We start from the raw sequence: 15,943 nt of genomic DNA, 5'->3' as shown, positions 1-15,943 counted from the left end.
CTGTTTAGTTGCTCTGTGCTACCAGAGGACTTAAATATTTACTTTGCCCACTAGAGTAAAGGTTAGTGGGAGGTGCTGACATATATAGGTAGTTTTATTCCTGCTGTAGAGTCAAAGAATTACTAAGGAGCATTTATGTTACTACACTATCGCTGATTTTCACTATAGCTGCTGTTTTATTATTCACTCATTGTCCTTTTTGCCCTTGTTCATTTTCAGAGCCACAAGGCGAGCTAGAGTCTAAAATACAAATTTGAATACTTAATGCCCTTATTAACATTTTGAGCTGGACTTTCATAAATCCTCAGTTGGTAATTAGGGGGAAATTTACCTTAACAGATGAGACTGGACTAACCCAATGTAGTCCACCCAAAATAGAAGGACAAATGCAGGCTAACATGAGATACAGTGCATAGTATGTCTCTGTGCTCATCTGGGGCATTCCCTTCTAAGTTGGAGCTTTGGATCTAATTCCCTGCTAGGCACACTTGATATGTTCTGTCCGAGCAGGCCAGTCTTCAGCTTCCCCCACAAGTAGGGCATACACCAAAAGCTGGGGTCCATACTCTGCCCTTAATCCCCTCTGAAATAACAGAAAATGTGATATAGGCAACAGCATGTAGCTATTATGTTCAGCTAAAGTAGAGGACAAATGAATAGCAGCAGTTTATCAAATGTTTTGTTTAATTTAAATCCAAATAATCCAGCGGTGGACACGCCCAGTGAAGGGGAGACCAGGAAGATTTAAGCATCATTACAAAAACCCCCTGACCGTATGTTTATTTTGGCAACTGTTTGTATCTCAGTGAACTATTAATCCACTTGTGGTGACTTGTAGCAGCACTTACTTAACCCACAGGAATTGATGTGTGTGAATGACTCATCAGAAGTACCTGATCTTTACTCTACTCTAGGTTATCTGTCGGCCTTTGTCACGGCTACATCACCTGACAATAAACATGAACCAGCTTTAAACCCACTAATGCCTGACGGATTTGACGTTGACCTCACAGAGCCATTAACTGTGTGCCTTGCGTTCATTTACGCGTGTCAGATTAGTCATGACCACAGATTTTATATTTGCGGACTGGTACCTCAAACTTTAAAATGTCATTGAATGCCCCCCCCTCTTTGTAGACGATATAATTTAGAATAAAATTTGGTTTTCCAATTAGTTTGAAATCCTGGTCAAAAATATTTAGTACTATTTTGAAGAGAATACCAACACAAACTAGACTGCAGTGCAATAAAATGTATACAGGGCATTTTGACAGAAAATAAAAATGATTGAGATGTGAATATGTAGAATGAAAGTTTAGCTGTTTTTATTATGTGCTATGCTGCCACCTAGTGTTTGTAGGTGAGTATAACGTTTGCTTAAATTAAAAAAACAAACAAAAAAAAAAACTATTTTTGATTTTGAAAATCTCTGCACACAGAATTTAACTAAGAGGACAAATATGATTTTCTAATTTGTCCTATAAATAGGGGAATTATATGACAAGTTGATAAGTATCTTAGTTATATTTCGCAATGCCAACACTCCTGACTAGGAACCTGTTTGTGTGCTTGCGTTTCATAATGTAAAGTTAGTATGTAACCTTGCATCAGCCCTGCAAGGTGCTACAAGGTATTTAAAGGGGCAGAGAAATAGACCTTAAATTATTTAAAATGAATACAGCATAGGTTAGGTAAATGTGTATCTTCATCCCAATACAAAAATGAGCTATGTCTATACAAAAAGTGATTATTGAAACAGAGCCGAGCCTATCGCGCTTTGTTTTATTGATCAGTTTCCATGACGACAGATGAACAGCACAGTTGATTTGTAGGCAATGACAAAGCAGATTAAAAGTCTGTCTGCGAAGTTTGGTCTCAGTCATAATATCATAGTTACAACTGACTGAGCATGAAGAAACAATAGGGTACACAGGCATATTTACAAGCTTTCGTTCCGTGACTTGGCCCTGACACACACACACAAGTGTGCTCTTGCTACAACACTATACGACAATAGAGATTTTTTATTTTATACATGACAACCTCTTTGAAGTGTCATCTATCAACCCAACCTTAGTGTGATCCATTTCATTTGACCAAAGTATAGTACAATACAAAGCCATTAGGTGTGAGGTCCAAAAGGAATGGAAGAATTTCTTATGTTTAATACTAATATAAAAACAATCCAGTCTAAAAGTCAATAAGCTTAACAGGGGACCGCAATCAGTGGCATATACAGAGTGCTGAAATGTGTTTTCAGTTGATATCAATTTGATGCAAGATAAAGATGAAAGGAGGGCAGAGAAGAACATTTGGTCTCCTTTTCTGAGTTATTCCGTCTTTTCCAACTTTCTAACATTCCACTTTGTGAAGAAAGGCAGAGTTGGAAGTAGAGAGCAAGAGAAGGACTGAGTGAAACCCCGAATCCCTCAGTGTGCTCTCTAACCAGCTCTTATTTGTCCATGTTACACTCTTGTGGACTGGTCCAAACTCTGCCGCTGTTTATTTTGAGAGCTTCTTCATCCTCTGATCTAGTGCAGCAAAGTTTTCTTCTATAGCAACAAGGTTTTCCTTCATTGTTTGCTGGACCTGGGGAGGTACAGAGGAGGGAAACGTTAGAAGGGGGGAGTAAGGAATTGGTTGTAGCTTTTTATTGTGTGGATTCATGGCTTTTCTGTTTTTAGTCACTGCAAGTAGATACATGTATTTTGGAAAGTTGCTAAAGACATTTGATGTATAAAACAAATGTCAACAACTTATTCAATAACCCTTTAAGACTCAATGTCACCTAACTGGTTTTTAAAATGCTTTCTATGGTTCTGGTTTGGGGAGTATGTGTATATGAAAAGTATAGTATTAATATAGCTCCTAGCTGACATCGTGTGGAGGAGATATTTTGTCCAGATGATGTAATTTGTAGTAGTACAGTAGTAGCACAAGCAATCGAATACATCTTCTGGACTGAAAACTCCAGGTTATGTTATGTGGAGGGGGTTTTTCAGCTAGAAATAAATGTTTTACTATAGGAAAGGCACAAAGTAAGTTTACCATAATATAATACAATGCAATACCATTCAAATACAAGTACTCCCCTAACTAGAAGTTGTCCTTTAATACAATGCAAGTCTATGAAAAGTACAACCAGAACTTTAAAGATATTAAGTTTCAACAAATTAAAAAAAAGATCATATTTTAGTACACAACACAGTGCTTTGTCCCTTTAACCAGAAACAGGCAGCACAGGTTGTTTATAGGCGGAGTTCAGACGAGGCTTTAAAAAGTCTTTGTCCCAACAGGTGCAGTAGCTGCAGTCAGCAGTCAGCTGGTTTTGTCTTTGGCTATGAAAAGCTGTCTTGTATATTGTATATCTAGTATATTAAAGGACAGCTTACACTTTCTTTGAAGGAATTTGACATTTCTAACCACAATATGCTAAAGTAGATGTTTGTGAGGCTTCTACCTTTCTGTTTAGTGCCTGAATTAGTTTCTGTAACATCAAAGCAATTTTTTGTTAACTATTTTTTTGTGTCCTATCAACGACTTAATCATGGTGCAGAGACTAACAGTCCTATAGTTGTTCTAGGACACATTAAATCAACACTTGAGTTCTTAAAATTAAGTTCCACACTTGTGGAGTTAAGAAGAATTTATGTTGCCCCAAATTGAACTTCCTACCTGTGTTAGGAGGCTGTTATTGTCCTTCAGAGAGTTGTTGATCATCTGCTGAGTGGTGTCCAGGTGGGTAAGCAGCTGACCAAACTGCATGGCTACAACACAGTGGGTTGGATTAAGTTAAAAGACAAGAGTAGAGAGAAGGTGAAAGAATAAGTTTCAAATGAGTTTAAATTCTCCAATTCAATGATCTGAGATAAAAAAAAAACAGCACAACACAGTTTTTTTTACTCCAAATCGAAGTCAATGGAAATTTAACCAGAAAGTGATTAATGGCTGCTTAAAAAATAATTTGGCTTCACTACAAAGAAACTTCAGGAGCCACAGGATAATAAAAAAAGAAACTCGTGCAGCCAAACCCGATTGAGCGAAGAACATTTCAGCTGCAGACTGTGACAGATTGGTGCAAAGAGAGCCTGGATGATAAATTACCTCTTTCAGCTCTCAAAAATGAATTATCAATATAAACTATTAATGACTAGATTTTGCTTTCATGTGCTAAATAATAAAAAGATGATAATGTGATATATAATATGCATCTCATTCTCCCCAAGGGGGTGTTTAACAGTACAGCAAGATTTAGTCTAATTCTATTACCATTTTGAGTCCCCCTTACAGTGAGTTTTTGCCCTTTGTTTTATTACAATAGCATGGTTTAGGCTAATTCCATTATCCATCTGAATCTCATTTTCTCTCAGTTTTCATCTTTTGTCTCACACACACAGACATTCCCAATATGGATGCAAATCTTTCAGACCAAGAATTACTTCCCAGCACAGATGGTGCCTGAAATATGATCCAGGTTCACGCCTTGTTATGTTCTATGGTTACAGCCTACATATTTTGAATCTTTAATGCCACTCCCCACCCCCACTAACCTACATACATCCTCTCCTTGAACTCTCATGGGTGTCATTTCAAGGTTCTTCGCCCCTCACATGAAATAACAGAACATAAATTATCTAAGTTTTCATTGTTATTATCATTACTGAAGTGAAATCTGCCCCAGAGCCATATTATTATATTATTTGCAATATGAACCAATTACTCAACGCAAGTACATGTATGTAAGGTTATGGGGTAAGTGATATGACATTAAACTTCCTCCCCCACTTTCAAACATCTCAACATCTGATACTGACTTTTTAAATTTTACATTTAGCTCAAGACACTTTTATCCAAAGCGACTTACAAGGTACAACGACCTGCCTAAGGAAGTCTACTGGAGGTAGGCCACAACCAGGATTCAAACCCCGGTGTCCCACATGGAGGGCAGCAATGTCAGCAGCAATGTCATCACTACACTATCCAGCAACTTGGAGAAAGACTTTTTGCATGAGGAGGCTGCAACCCTGTAAACCAGCTTCAGTTCTGGTGTGTTACCTTGCTCATGCAACTCCTTGACAGCGACAAGCCTCTGCACCACCTGAGGTATAGAAGTGGACATGGCATCCCACTTCTGCACCACATCATAAAGTTGTGACACCTGACAGGTAAACACACACAGACACAGGTATATTTATATTTAACTTAAAGACCCTCTAGGTAAAAGTCATTCATTCATTTTACTCATGAAAAATGTGTTCAACGTTTAATTATTATTGCTCCGTAAATGATAGAAATCTAAGATGAATGAATTTGTGTAACTCAGTACCAAATAATAGAATACTGCTCATGATGCTTGAAACGAGAACTATTTTCTATACCAATTGCACAGTAACTTCAGACAGCCTGCAAATAATGGTTAGCCAATTGCAGTTGCATTTTTGTGGCTGAAGCCGTGAGCCCAGTTATTGTGGGGGCGTCTCATTATTTATTTAAAGCATGTTTTTGTATGTTACATTCAAACAACCTGCCCTCTACTGGCCTATTGAGGGTATACCCCTTCACAAACAGTCATTGCCTAAAACAGAAACAACAGAACACTACCCTGGAAAAAGCTACATTAATTAAGACGTGCTCACTCGCATCTTCCAAATAAGTATCTTGTACCTATACCTGTCACTAAAACTGAACTGATAGGATTTACGACTGTCTGTAAACCTGCAAGTACAGTATTTTGTAACAGAGTAGGTACAAATGAACTTTATGTCCCTACCAGCTGTAAGTTTCCACTTTCAGAGAATGAATGCATCTGGGATTATTACTAATGAATGCGGACAGAGTAAGTGTGCATTACTAACCTTGTTTTGTGTATCAGCGTCCTCAATGGCTGCCTTGTGTTTGGCAATCTCATTCATCTTTCCAAGGACGCTCTGAAGGCGAGGGGGGAAAGTAATGATGGTAATTGTGTAAGATGTACCATTTTAAATACCTTCTGCTATACAACAGGAAAAAAGATAAGCACTGCTACACTATCAATAATGTGTAAAAAGTGATCTTGAAGACTTTAGAAATTCACCAGTCTACAGTTAGTCAAACAACATACAAATGGAGACATTTTGGGACTGTGGCTGCTCTACCAAGAAGTGTTTTTCTTTGTTGAAAGAAACGACTCTGAGAGACAGCCAAACATTTGAAGATATCATCAGAACTGGTTAACATCTGTGTTTATGAATCTGCAGTACGTAAAACATTGAACAAGCAGGGTGTCTATAGCAGGACACCACAAAGGAAGGGGTGTGGTGTCAGCCTGTAATTAATTCCATGGGTTCACAAACCTTTTCCACTATGAGATTTTTATAGCTGTTCTCAAGGACATGAAAGGACATGATTTTTGTTTTGTTATTTTAGACATATTGTATTTGTTAACACTGTTGACTTAGATGAAGATCAGATCACATTTTATGACAAATTAATGCAGAAAAATCATGATTTGTTTTTTCTTGCCACTGTACTTTCAGTATTCCTTCAAAACAAAAAGCTTGATCAGAATGTAACAGAGTGCAATGGGTGCCATTGTCTGTTAACATTAAGAGTCTCCCCTTTCCCCCCCAACCCTGCACTGTACACTGCTGTTAGTTACCTGCAGTCTTGCTTCCACTTGATCCAGAGTAGCAGAGTCCAGCGCACTGACCCTCGCCTGTAGGAGCTCTATGGTGTCCTGATACAAAAAGTACACATACACAAGTTATATACAAACTTGAGCCCAACACTTTGTTTTCCTCTTGTTACAACGGGCACAGCTGCAATAAACAAACTTGGATGAATTGATGTCATCTTTGAAGTATGACCCAGTTCTCTGGCTGCACATCAGATACAAAGAGTTATGAATACAGACACAAACTCCATACAGTGGGTTCCAAAGAAAGTAGTCGAGTCCTTACCATCAAACTGGCTCCTTGTACACCAGCACTCAGAGGTCCCTGCAATATAAACACAAGGAAAGGAAAATACATTTTAAGAAGCAACATTGACGACACTCCCATCATTTACATAAATAACATTTACTTTTTGGTTATACAGCGATACACAGCGAGCATGACAATTCTGACAGTGTGAGAGTGAAAGAAAACGAGATTAGGCGTAGATGTGTTTATGGAAAGAGTGTTTGAGTTGGTATGTACCTGCTTGTCTGATCCTGTGCCAACAGCTATCTCCAGCTCAGCTAAACGCTTCTCCAAATCAGCCATCTAAAAATGACAGAACAAGGCATCATGGGATTGGCAGTGAAAATAGTCTTCTGTGAGACACACAAAGACTCACACACATATAGTACATTCCTGCCTTTTGTCCTGTTTATTGGCATCAAATATTCTGACATTACTCTTGTGAGAAAGAAAACAACGTGTTGAGGAGATCACACTGTTAAAACACTTGTTTACTTTGTGAATGCATTCCTACAAGGCACCTGACTGTTACCTCTACCCCCATTTCCACTGTACCTTGGCAGACTCATTGAATTTTTCCTGCTCTGGTCTGCTGTGTAGCTCATAGAGTATGACTCCATCTGGGACCTTAGCTGATGCCGCCGGCTTACTGTCTCCTGCAGCGCTGCCACGACTGCCCTTGGCTGCTTCCAGCTGGGTGAGCAGACGCCTGCACCAAGGAAGGAAGGAGTGCCACAAAAGGATTATATTTTCACTATTTTCTGGCCCATGTGCACTGCCTGTTCTCTATCTCACAATCTTTTCAGGCACAGGTTATAAACTGCAAAGTCAATGTGAGCATAGAAGTGTTTCCATCAATTTCTCTTTCCTTTCTTCAGGACCCCTTTATAGTGCTCTCTACATGGCCCATTCAAGGCAGGATTACTGCACCAATTCGTTGCCCCACTATCCTGTATAAAAAGGTGCTATAGCAACATGGGAGGCCATTGCTGACCCTCCTATGCCACCATGAGAGGTAGTGACAAAGGCACAACTCTACATTGTCTGTAAAAAACAGGAGAGCTGGCTTCACAAATTGGGGTGTAGAGGTGTGAAGTTTTGATTATGTTTCATTGTGAGTCCAACCACATTGGTTGTTTTTCCTGGGATACTTCAACCAAATCTGTCATGTATTGTCTGTATTGTCTACATCTTGTTTATGATTACATTCAGCTTAGTTTGAGCAATGTATATTATCAATCAGACGTAAAACTACACTTGAGGACAAACTAGAAAACTCACAAAGGGCTATGACATGCAAACTATTGTATGAAGGCAGTTGTGGAAAATGTTTTTTTTGTGAGTCTATGCGATATGGTGCTTAACCTTACCCCAATCTTACTCTAACCCTACAGCTGCCTCTGCCTACTGCACATTGTAGTGGGCCTCAAGAGTTCCCCTGGGTATCCTGCAACTTCTCATCACACGTTGCTTTCAGAAAACATGGAGTTTTCCAGTTTATCTCCTGTCAAGAGTCTGACAGGTTGTAGCATTAAGTTTCAGATTCCAGATGCTTGTCACCTTCCTTTGGGCTCACCTGGCCAGTGCGCCATCTGGATCAGCCAAGTTGATGTGTGCCTGTGGTCCCAGCAGTGAGTCAAGATGGGCAGAAACCAGCTGCTGTTTGAGCTGGGCTGCCTGCTGGGCAAGTACCACTGGAGTCAGGCGCTCCTCTGCATTGCTTTCCTTTGTAGCAGCCTGGGGAAAAAAGGACACCAAGGTCTTTGTAGTAAGCGTTCCCCGCATGACAAGTTAACACAAAATCCAGTGCAATTATTTTTTAGTTAACTTGGCCAATGGCTTAGCTAAGTGAATTACAGTATGTTCCCACTCATGCATGCAGCTTTTGACTGTCATTTATATTTAGAGAGACTGCAGAAATGCTCTGTTTGAGTGCCTCACTCAGGCTATATGTTCTGTCTCTACAGTCTGTATCAGCTCAAAACTAACAGATGTCATTAAAAGTGCCATTTCACAGATTTAATTACAACTTGGACTCACAGCACTAGCTCCTACTCTATGTACATCCAAATTAATTAGACCCAAGCATTAATTAGCTTCTAGGTTAGGGGGGGTCTTTATTTTAATTAAAACTAATTTTCAGAGTGAATTTAAGGCTTCGGTACACACACCATACAACTCTGGATCAGAATCTAAGGTCTCAAGTGCAACAGTTCGACACGGACATAAATATTATACCTCTGGAATTGTTCTAACCAAAAGGTTACCCGACCTACAATATGGCATGCTTGAGTATCAGAGTTGAAAAAAGTACCTCAGTAAAAAGCTATTGAAATTTTGAGAAGGAAGGAAAGTAAAAAGGTTTAATGATCATAATGTATATTCCCGGGTCTTATGGGTAAGGGAGAAAGGTGCTTAAGTGCATGTGTGTATCTCGCCCTCATTTCACCTGGATGTTGTCCACCTCCTGAGTGAGTTCCTGGATCTCATTCACTAGGCGCTGGTATTTCTGCTGAGGCGTCTCTTTCACTCCACAGCCCTCTCCAAGCTAAACACAGATAAGAAAGCAGAAAAAAAAAGTACAAGCATCACACAATGGTAAAGTGGGTCTAGTACAGAGATTGTCTCCCGTATGCAAACGATCACACCACCACCATCCTAGACACGTCAACTTTATCAGAAAACAATTGAAATATAATATATCGAGTGAAATCATAATGGTGTTATCGTGAAAATGGAACACCTTCTAAAAGAATAAAAAGCAATGAATTTCTGCTGAACAGAATGTACTCACAATTTCAAATTCTCCCGACTCATAGCCCACTCTTCTGCTTTTACTGATTCTGTCTGAGAAGTCTATGAAAAGGACACAAAAGAGCTTGTAAAAGAAATTGAGAAACAGACACAAAAAAGGCTCTTTGGCGTCTGTATAGTACCAAGTCTTATATAGAGCATGATGCAGGGTTTTAAAATCAAAAAAAAAAAAAGTTTTGTTACATCCATAATGGAAGAAATGTTTTGAAATGAAACAGTGGCAGTTAACCAGTTTTCCAGTCTTTTATTTTGCAAACTGTGCGTGATGTTGTAAGTTTTGTCCTTAAGATCATTATATTTCTCTTGTGGCTTTATGTCTTCTGAAAAAATTATGGTAATGTTTTGTATATTTCTGAAGTCTTAAATATACATAATCCTTGTTAGCAGGATCACTTTTCATGGGATTTGCTGACAACAAGACAAGGAGAAAAAAAATCCCAGACTTAACATTTAAGTTGGTAAGTGACACTAGTTAAGAGTGATCTATTCTGCACTACAAACTGACCGAGTCCCTTGGTGCTGACGTGTTTGTCTTTGAACTTGTCATAGGCTGCATTGGGGTTGACCACAATCCTCTCCACGCTGTCACTGCAAAGCTCTTCCTGTCGTTGAAAAATCCAGAAAATAAAGTCAGATGAACAGCATAAATATCATAAAGGACTTAAGAGTACAGGGTAGCAAAGACTTAAAAGTGAGCCTCGGCTTACTGAGTCAATGAGTAGAAAGTCTCAAAGCCCAAGGTAGACTTGAAATATGTTGACAAGTTCGTAAGATCTTAAAGGAAATCTTTCCCTTGATCACTGCACCAGAAATGTGATTTCAAAGATACTGAATTATGTATTTGAGGTAATGTTTACTCAGATCAGATACCCTTAAAAAATAAAAGTTATTGTAGCCAGAATCATAAAAATCTGCAAGAGCTCTATTTAGGGTTCTTGTCATCTGAGAATCAGATGATTTCAACATAATTTAGAGTACCAGCAGGCAAGAGACAGATGAGCAAAATTAGATATTGCAGCTATGTCAAAACCTAATTAATCTGAAAAACAATATGCATAAAGGTTCAATTTATTTTTATTATAAAAATATATATTTCATGTAGTCCAGGTCAACTATTATGGTAAAAAAAATGTTACATGAATGAAAAAGGCAAAACTAAAGTTGAAGCCACTACATTCATGTTTCTAAATAATGATTCTTTAATTAATGATTTTGGGAAGTAAACAAAACTATCATTTGATCAACACTTTCTTGTGATCAACAACAATGAACTAGAGGCAATGGGTAGGATTAAAACACCACTGACACAAAACAATACAAGACAGAAGTCGAAGTTCACGGATTTAGATAAAAAGATGTACCAGCAAAACACACAGACAGGGAAAAAAGAGTTACACAGATGTAGAAAGGATGGAGGAAGAGGAGGAGATTAGTCAGGCTCTTACCAGCTCCTTGGGTTTCCAAAGAGAGTTAGAGAAAGTAACGGAAGAGCAGAGGGAGAGACAAAAGTAGGGGGGGAGAGAGAGAGAGAGAGAGACAACACATATTAATGTGGTTATCACATGCCATGCACACAAAAGGAACAGTTGGCCAGGATTGGGGAAAGATAAGAAAGAAAAGCAGTGTTCTCAGAGTCACAGCTGAAACCCCTGGAGACACTTTGTTCAGACAGCAAATGAAGTCTCCAGTTCTTTCTCTTTTCCCCAGTTGAGGGTTGTAAGATGGTCCAAGGTTACTTTCTCTTCTGATACTATACTGTCCTGTATAATGCAGTGCAACCATATGCTCCTCATGGAGAACACTTTGGGTCTCACAACATTATGTTATGAATGGAAGGGATTGGTTTTGAAAAACACAAAAAACAAACACATAAACTCAATCTATGAGAAAAAATGAAGGGTAACAAAAAGTCAAAAGTCAAGAAATTTGAAGCCTGAAAAGTTCAAAAATTCATTCTCTTGCCGAAATTGATATTAGACCTCTAATGACCAAAAACAGTCTGCATCAGAGAACTGACACCGACAAATTGTAGAATAAAATTGTCAGTGTAACTGCTGCTATGACCAGCATTAACAAATCAATCAATAAGTTGCTGCATTTACAAAAATAGAGCAAAGCATACTGATTTCATACTTGTTTCTGCTCGCATTGTTTTTCCTTTTTTAAAGTATTTATAACACAACAAAACACAAGGTATTTTTGAATGCCATGGCACGTCTCAAACTTTATAACAGCCAATACAGACCAAAAATATATATGTATGATCTTGCAAAATGTGACATGCAATGTACCTGGAAGTATAGAGGCATTTAAAATATGCAGTTAGTGAGAGAAGTGTAGTTAGCAAGGAAGCAATTGTTAGAATATGTGTACAGGTAAAAAAAACAAACAAAAAAAAGGGAAATCTCTGAATATACACACAAATACTTTTTTTCCTCTTGTCAGTACATCACACTCCCACACCAACACACACTTAAGCCTTCACTGCTTTGTCAAAGCATGAGCCATTGAAGAAGCAGATTTAAGAACAGCTGAAGATCCATTAATGCCATTATGCAAAGATGAGCAAAACAAATAGGAGGAAAATAATTGATTCCTTGCAACTTCAGACTGTCATAATTTAATGATTTACAAGAACCTAAAGGGTCATTCTAGTGATACATTTCTCATTTCATCCCAATCAGTACAGGTAGGAAAAGTGGAATAGAGAGTGAAAAACATGCATTAAAAAACATGGCATTAAGCTCTCTGAGAGTAGAATGGAGCCAGTCTTACTTGTACAAACTAGGGTCCCAGGAGGGGTGGGGAAGGGTATGGGATGAACAAATGTGGACATATGGAGGGAAATGCCAATTAGGACCACTCAGATGCTTATTACAAATCCCACACAAGTTTACATTAACATTACATTTAGTCATTTGGTAGACACTTTTCAAATAACCAACATACATCTATGTATGTGCTTGACAGTTAGGGATGAACACAATGCCAACACTAACTCCAGATGACTGCTTAATGCAGATGTTCGGGCTGACATTTCTAGAAATCCCATCATATTGAGATTTTGCTCCCCCACTCTTTAATACATTGTGTTTGGATGGTACTTTAGGGAAAAAGGAGATATATAAATATGCACATGCTTGATAGCTTGCAGGAAATATGAACAAAATATAATCTTAATTTTTAGGCAGCTAGACTTTTTTATAAAAATAAGAAAATAATCAAGCATTGGAAAGACAAATGTTTTTTACATGTCCTCACAACTTTTGACAACTATCGAAAAATGAATGTATTTGTCCTGCAACGCTAGTAAAGGCAGCACAAATGCATTGTGACATTTTAAATGCCATGTACAATTAATAGCTCAATAATAAACTCTAAGCTAATACTGCTGGCATGAGATCAGTACTTTACAACATAAGTAGTAAGAGAAAATGATTGTACTGTAAGGTATTCAAGTGTGGAAAGAATAATGCAGACTAATCTCAAAGAACAAGTTAGTACATTATCCATTGCATGAGGCTCCAACACTTGTTAGTTAGCTAGCCAGTTAGGTTAGTTTAGTATAACTAGCTAACGGTCTGCAAACTGACCACGTCTGCTTACCGACTCAAACTGAGCTTGGTCATCTTCTGGAAGGTCACCGGTCTCGTACACGTCCGGCTCGTTAAAGGCCTACGGGGACAATCAAGCAAACATTATATACTTGGATCAGATATTCTGTTTGTTGTCGTTAGCCTGGACAACGCCCCGGCCCATCCAGTAACACGTATCTGCTTATAATTGTTCTCCGGTTGCTTGCAACACACCATACAATACTACACATTGCAAGTTAGCAACTAAGAATATAGGTTTGTAAGATGTGTACAAATTGCAAATAGAAGACTACAATGTCAACTGTAGCTATGTTAGCTATGTTAACGTTAGCTGGAGCTAACTGTCTAAGTAGCACCCTAGCTAGCTAATCTGTCTGCTAGCATAAGGCACTTACAATTCCTGGCAGGTTTGCGTATTTGGGATCAGCCATTGTCAACGGAAACAAAGACGAGGCCCGCAAATCACAAAGGAATATTATAACAGTTCTTAAAATGTGTAAACTGTCGATGAACCAAGGCAAATTGTAACAAAAGCTAACGATAGATGAGCCAGCAGTCTTTCAGCCGGCGGAGACTTCCAGGCTAGTGATGTGGTCACCAGCTTGATTTGACAGCGTGTATGTTTGATTTCTTGAAAGAGCAGGAGGGTGGGCGGTGCTGTAATCCCTAAATCAATGTAAAAGACTTTTGCGGCATATCAGCGCGAGCAAAACAAGCATCCCGGAGAAAGTTACGCATGCGCTATGTCTGACCAATACGATTTAACGGCCCACGGCCCCATGGTTCCACTGTTTAGTATCGTTATATTCAATGTTTCTATAAATTAATAATATATCATAGTGTATTTACAAACTGATTTGCTTTAAAAACAAAAGTGTTTAGTATTTTTATTTCAAAAAGGTATGTAGTTAATATCATAGTCGCCACACGGTGGCGCTAAAGACATGAGAATGCAATTTAATAGCTGGGACAAAGATGGCCGATTTAGAAGATGACTCACTCTGCTGAAAAAAAAAACACACCTAAAAAGATCCCCCACACCTAAAGGAGTTAAGTATGTCAGCATGTAAATAAGAATAACGTAAAATACGAAAGCACTTACTGCTGCAGTGTTTTTCTTGTTTTTCTTCCCAGTTTTTGTTTAACACTACACAAAAATAGGCATGTTGGGATCATCCTGGGGCAAATTATATTTCAAATTCTAGAGAATATACAGAAATTACATTCAAATAGAAAAAAACAGATGTTTTTTGTACATAAAACACATTTGTTATTACGTTTACAAGGTTTTAACACTGACATTGTAAGCATACCTAGTTTCATCATATTTATTCTTTCTATATTTCTTTCTTGAGGAGCTCTTTAAAGTCAGAACAGTCTGGCCTGGGACTGAGAGAAGTGATAAGTGATGGAAGACTTTCTTTATGGAAAGTTCAATACATAGGTTATCCATTCTGCTGTAAAGCTGATATTATTATTATTTATTTATTTGATCTGATTTTTGGATGTTTTGCTTAGTTTGTATGAGTTTATCTTTATAAATCAACAACAACAAATTGGCCCATACCATTTGACTAAAAGTCTGGGTAGCTGTTACTGTTATTTCTGTATTTTATTTTGTAGGTTCTCTACGTTTATGGAGGTGTAGTGTGTTACATCACCGGAGAGATAGTTTACATCTGTGGAATAAATATGGATCCTTTAGTTCCCACATGACTATCCAGTCTTGCAAAATGGCATTACCATGGCGACCAGCCTGGTGCAGACATGAAAAATGGATGCTCTGTCAAAAACCACTGGCCACAAATTTAAAAAAAAATAACAGACGCTATGCAGCAACACTTTCAGCCTTTTGCACAAGTTGGTTGGAAACTTTATTAAAAACGAAACATCTCCCAACTTGCCAGTGCCACAGTGGTGGCAGCAATAAAAGGCGGAGTTGGAGCTCGTGTCCCTGCTCGTCGGTCCCTCTGCTCAGCGGTGCTGATGAGAGAGGATTTGAGTCGCTCCTTCACCACGCCCCTCCTCCAGTGAGGGAGCAGGGGGGGTGACAGTGATGCTTCAGAGCAGTCTGCAGCCTATCCAGACCCCGCCGACCGGACCCGTGTGGACTACACGTTCCTCCCCATTTACAACTCTCCATTTGTTGTCCACCGCTCAACTGCAACCTGAGTTTGCTTTGGGGGTGGGGGGGGATTTTAAACACGAAGCACCCTAAAAGGAGGTCTTTTTTTTTTTGCTTTTCTTACACATTTCTTTAATGAATGTGGCTGTAGTCGCTCCCAAAACTCGTAGTAAATGCATCGCCTGCCAGTGCAGTGCATGTAGCCGGTGGCTGTAGCCTGCGTCCAGGTGCTTTACTGGAAAAAAGGTTGCACAGGGGGATATTTGATTTGTAATCTTTTTAATCATTTTTTTTTCTTTTTCCACGTCTTCGTCCAAATTTCTCTCCACACAATGGATGATGCAAACGCAGAATGCAATATCAAGGTGTTGTGTCGATTTCGTCCGCTGAACCAGTCCGAAATTATCCGCGGAGATAAGTTTATCCCAATATTTCAAGGAGAAGACACAGTCATCTTCGGGGTAAGT

At 38.7% G+C, this 15,943-nt stretch overlaps 2 protein-coding genes across 5 annotated transcripts in view; one reads left to right on the top strand and one right to left on the bottom strand.

Annotated features, from left to right (window-relative positions):
• Positions 1-1,761: 1,761 nt before the first annotated feature.
• On the bottom strand, positions 1,762-13,949 carry dctn2 (dynactin 2 (p50)). 4 transcript variants are annotated; one of them, XM_026346689.1, is made up of 16 exons: positions 13,747-13,949; positions 13,362-13,430; positions 12,531-12,539; positions 11,201-11,206; positions 10,261-10,357; positions 9,736-9,797; positions 9,391-9,489; positions 8,518-8,678; positions 7,497-7,650; positions 7,179-7,244; positions 6,939-6,977; positions 6,638-6,715; positions 5,856-5,927; positions 5,056-5,158; positions 3,676-3,767; positions 1,762-2,589 (listed from the first exon to the last, which is right to left on the bottom strand). In XM_026346689.1, exons 1-16 carry the CDS (start codon positions 13,780-13,782, stop codon positions 2,503-2,505), a joined length of 1,230 nt encoding a protein of 409 aa, XP_026202474.1. In that variant the 5' UTR covers positions 13,783-13,949; the 3' UTR covers positions 1,762-2,502. The 4 variants fall into 4 exon arrangements, with proteins under 4 accessions (XP_026202474.1, XP_026202475.1, XP_026202476.1 ...); XM_026346690.1 differs by lacking the exon at positions 11,201-11,206; XM_026346691.1 differs by lacking the exon at positions 12,531-12,539.
• Positions 13,950-15,808: 1,859 nt separating this feature from the next.
• kif5ab (kinesin family member 5A, b) overlaps positions 15,809-15,943 on the top strand; it is a 50,386-nt gene continuing 50,251 nt past the window's right edge. The window contains exon 1 of the mRNA XM_026347093.1: positions 15,809-15,937. Coding sequence (XP_026202878.1) covers positions 15,809-15,937 — 129 coding nt within the window. The remainder of the gene's footprint in view (positions 15,938-15,943) is intronic.

Source organism: Anabas testudineus, chromosome 5 (assembly GCF_900324465.2).
Source record: "Anabas testudineus chromosome 5, fAnaTes1.2, whole genome shotgun sequence".
In the NCBI taxonomy this organism is placed as follows: Eukaryota; Metazoa; Chordata; class Actinopteri; order Anabantiformes; family Anabantidae; genus Anabas; species Anabas testudineus.
The sequence above is the reverse complement of the archived record's forward strand: the minus strand, read 5'-3'. Positions and strand labels throughout refer to the sequence as shown.

Coding starts and splice junctions, on each gene's coding strand:
- dctn2 (XM_026346689.1), bottom strand. CDS start 13,782: ATGGCTGATCCCAAATACGCAAACCTGCCAGGAATT. Junction 7,245..7,496: donor AATTCAATGAGTCTGCCAAG/GTACAGTGGAAA, acceptor TGTCATTTTTAG/ATGGCTGATTTGGAGAAGCG. Junction 6,716..6,938: donor TACAAGGAGCCAGTTTGATG/GTAAGGACTCGA, acceptor TTTTTGTATCAG/GACACCATAGAGCTCCTACA.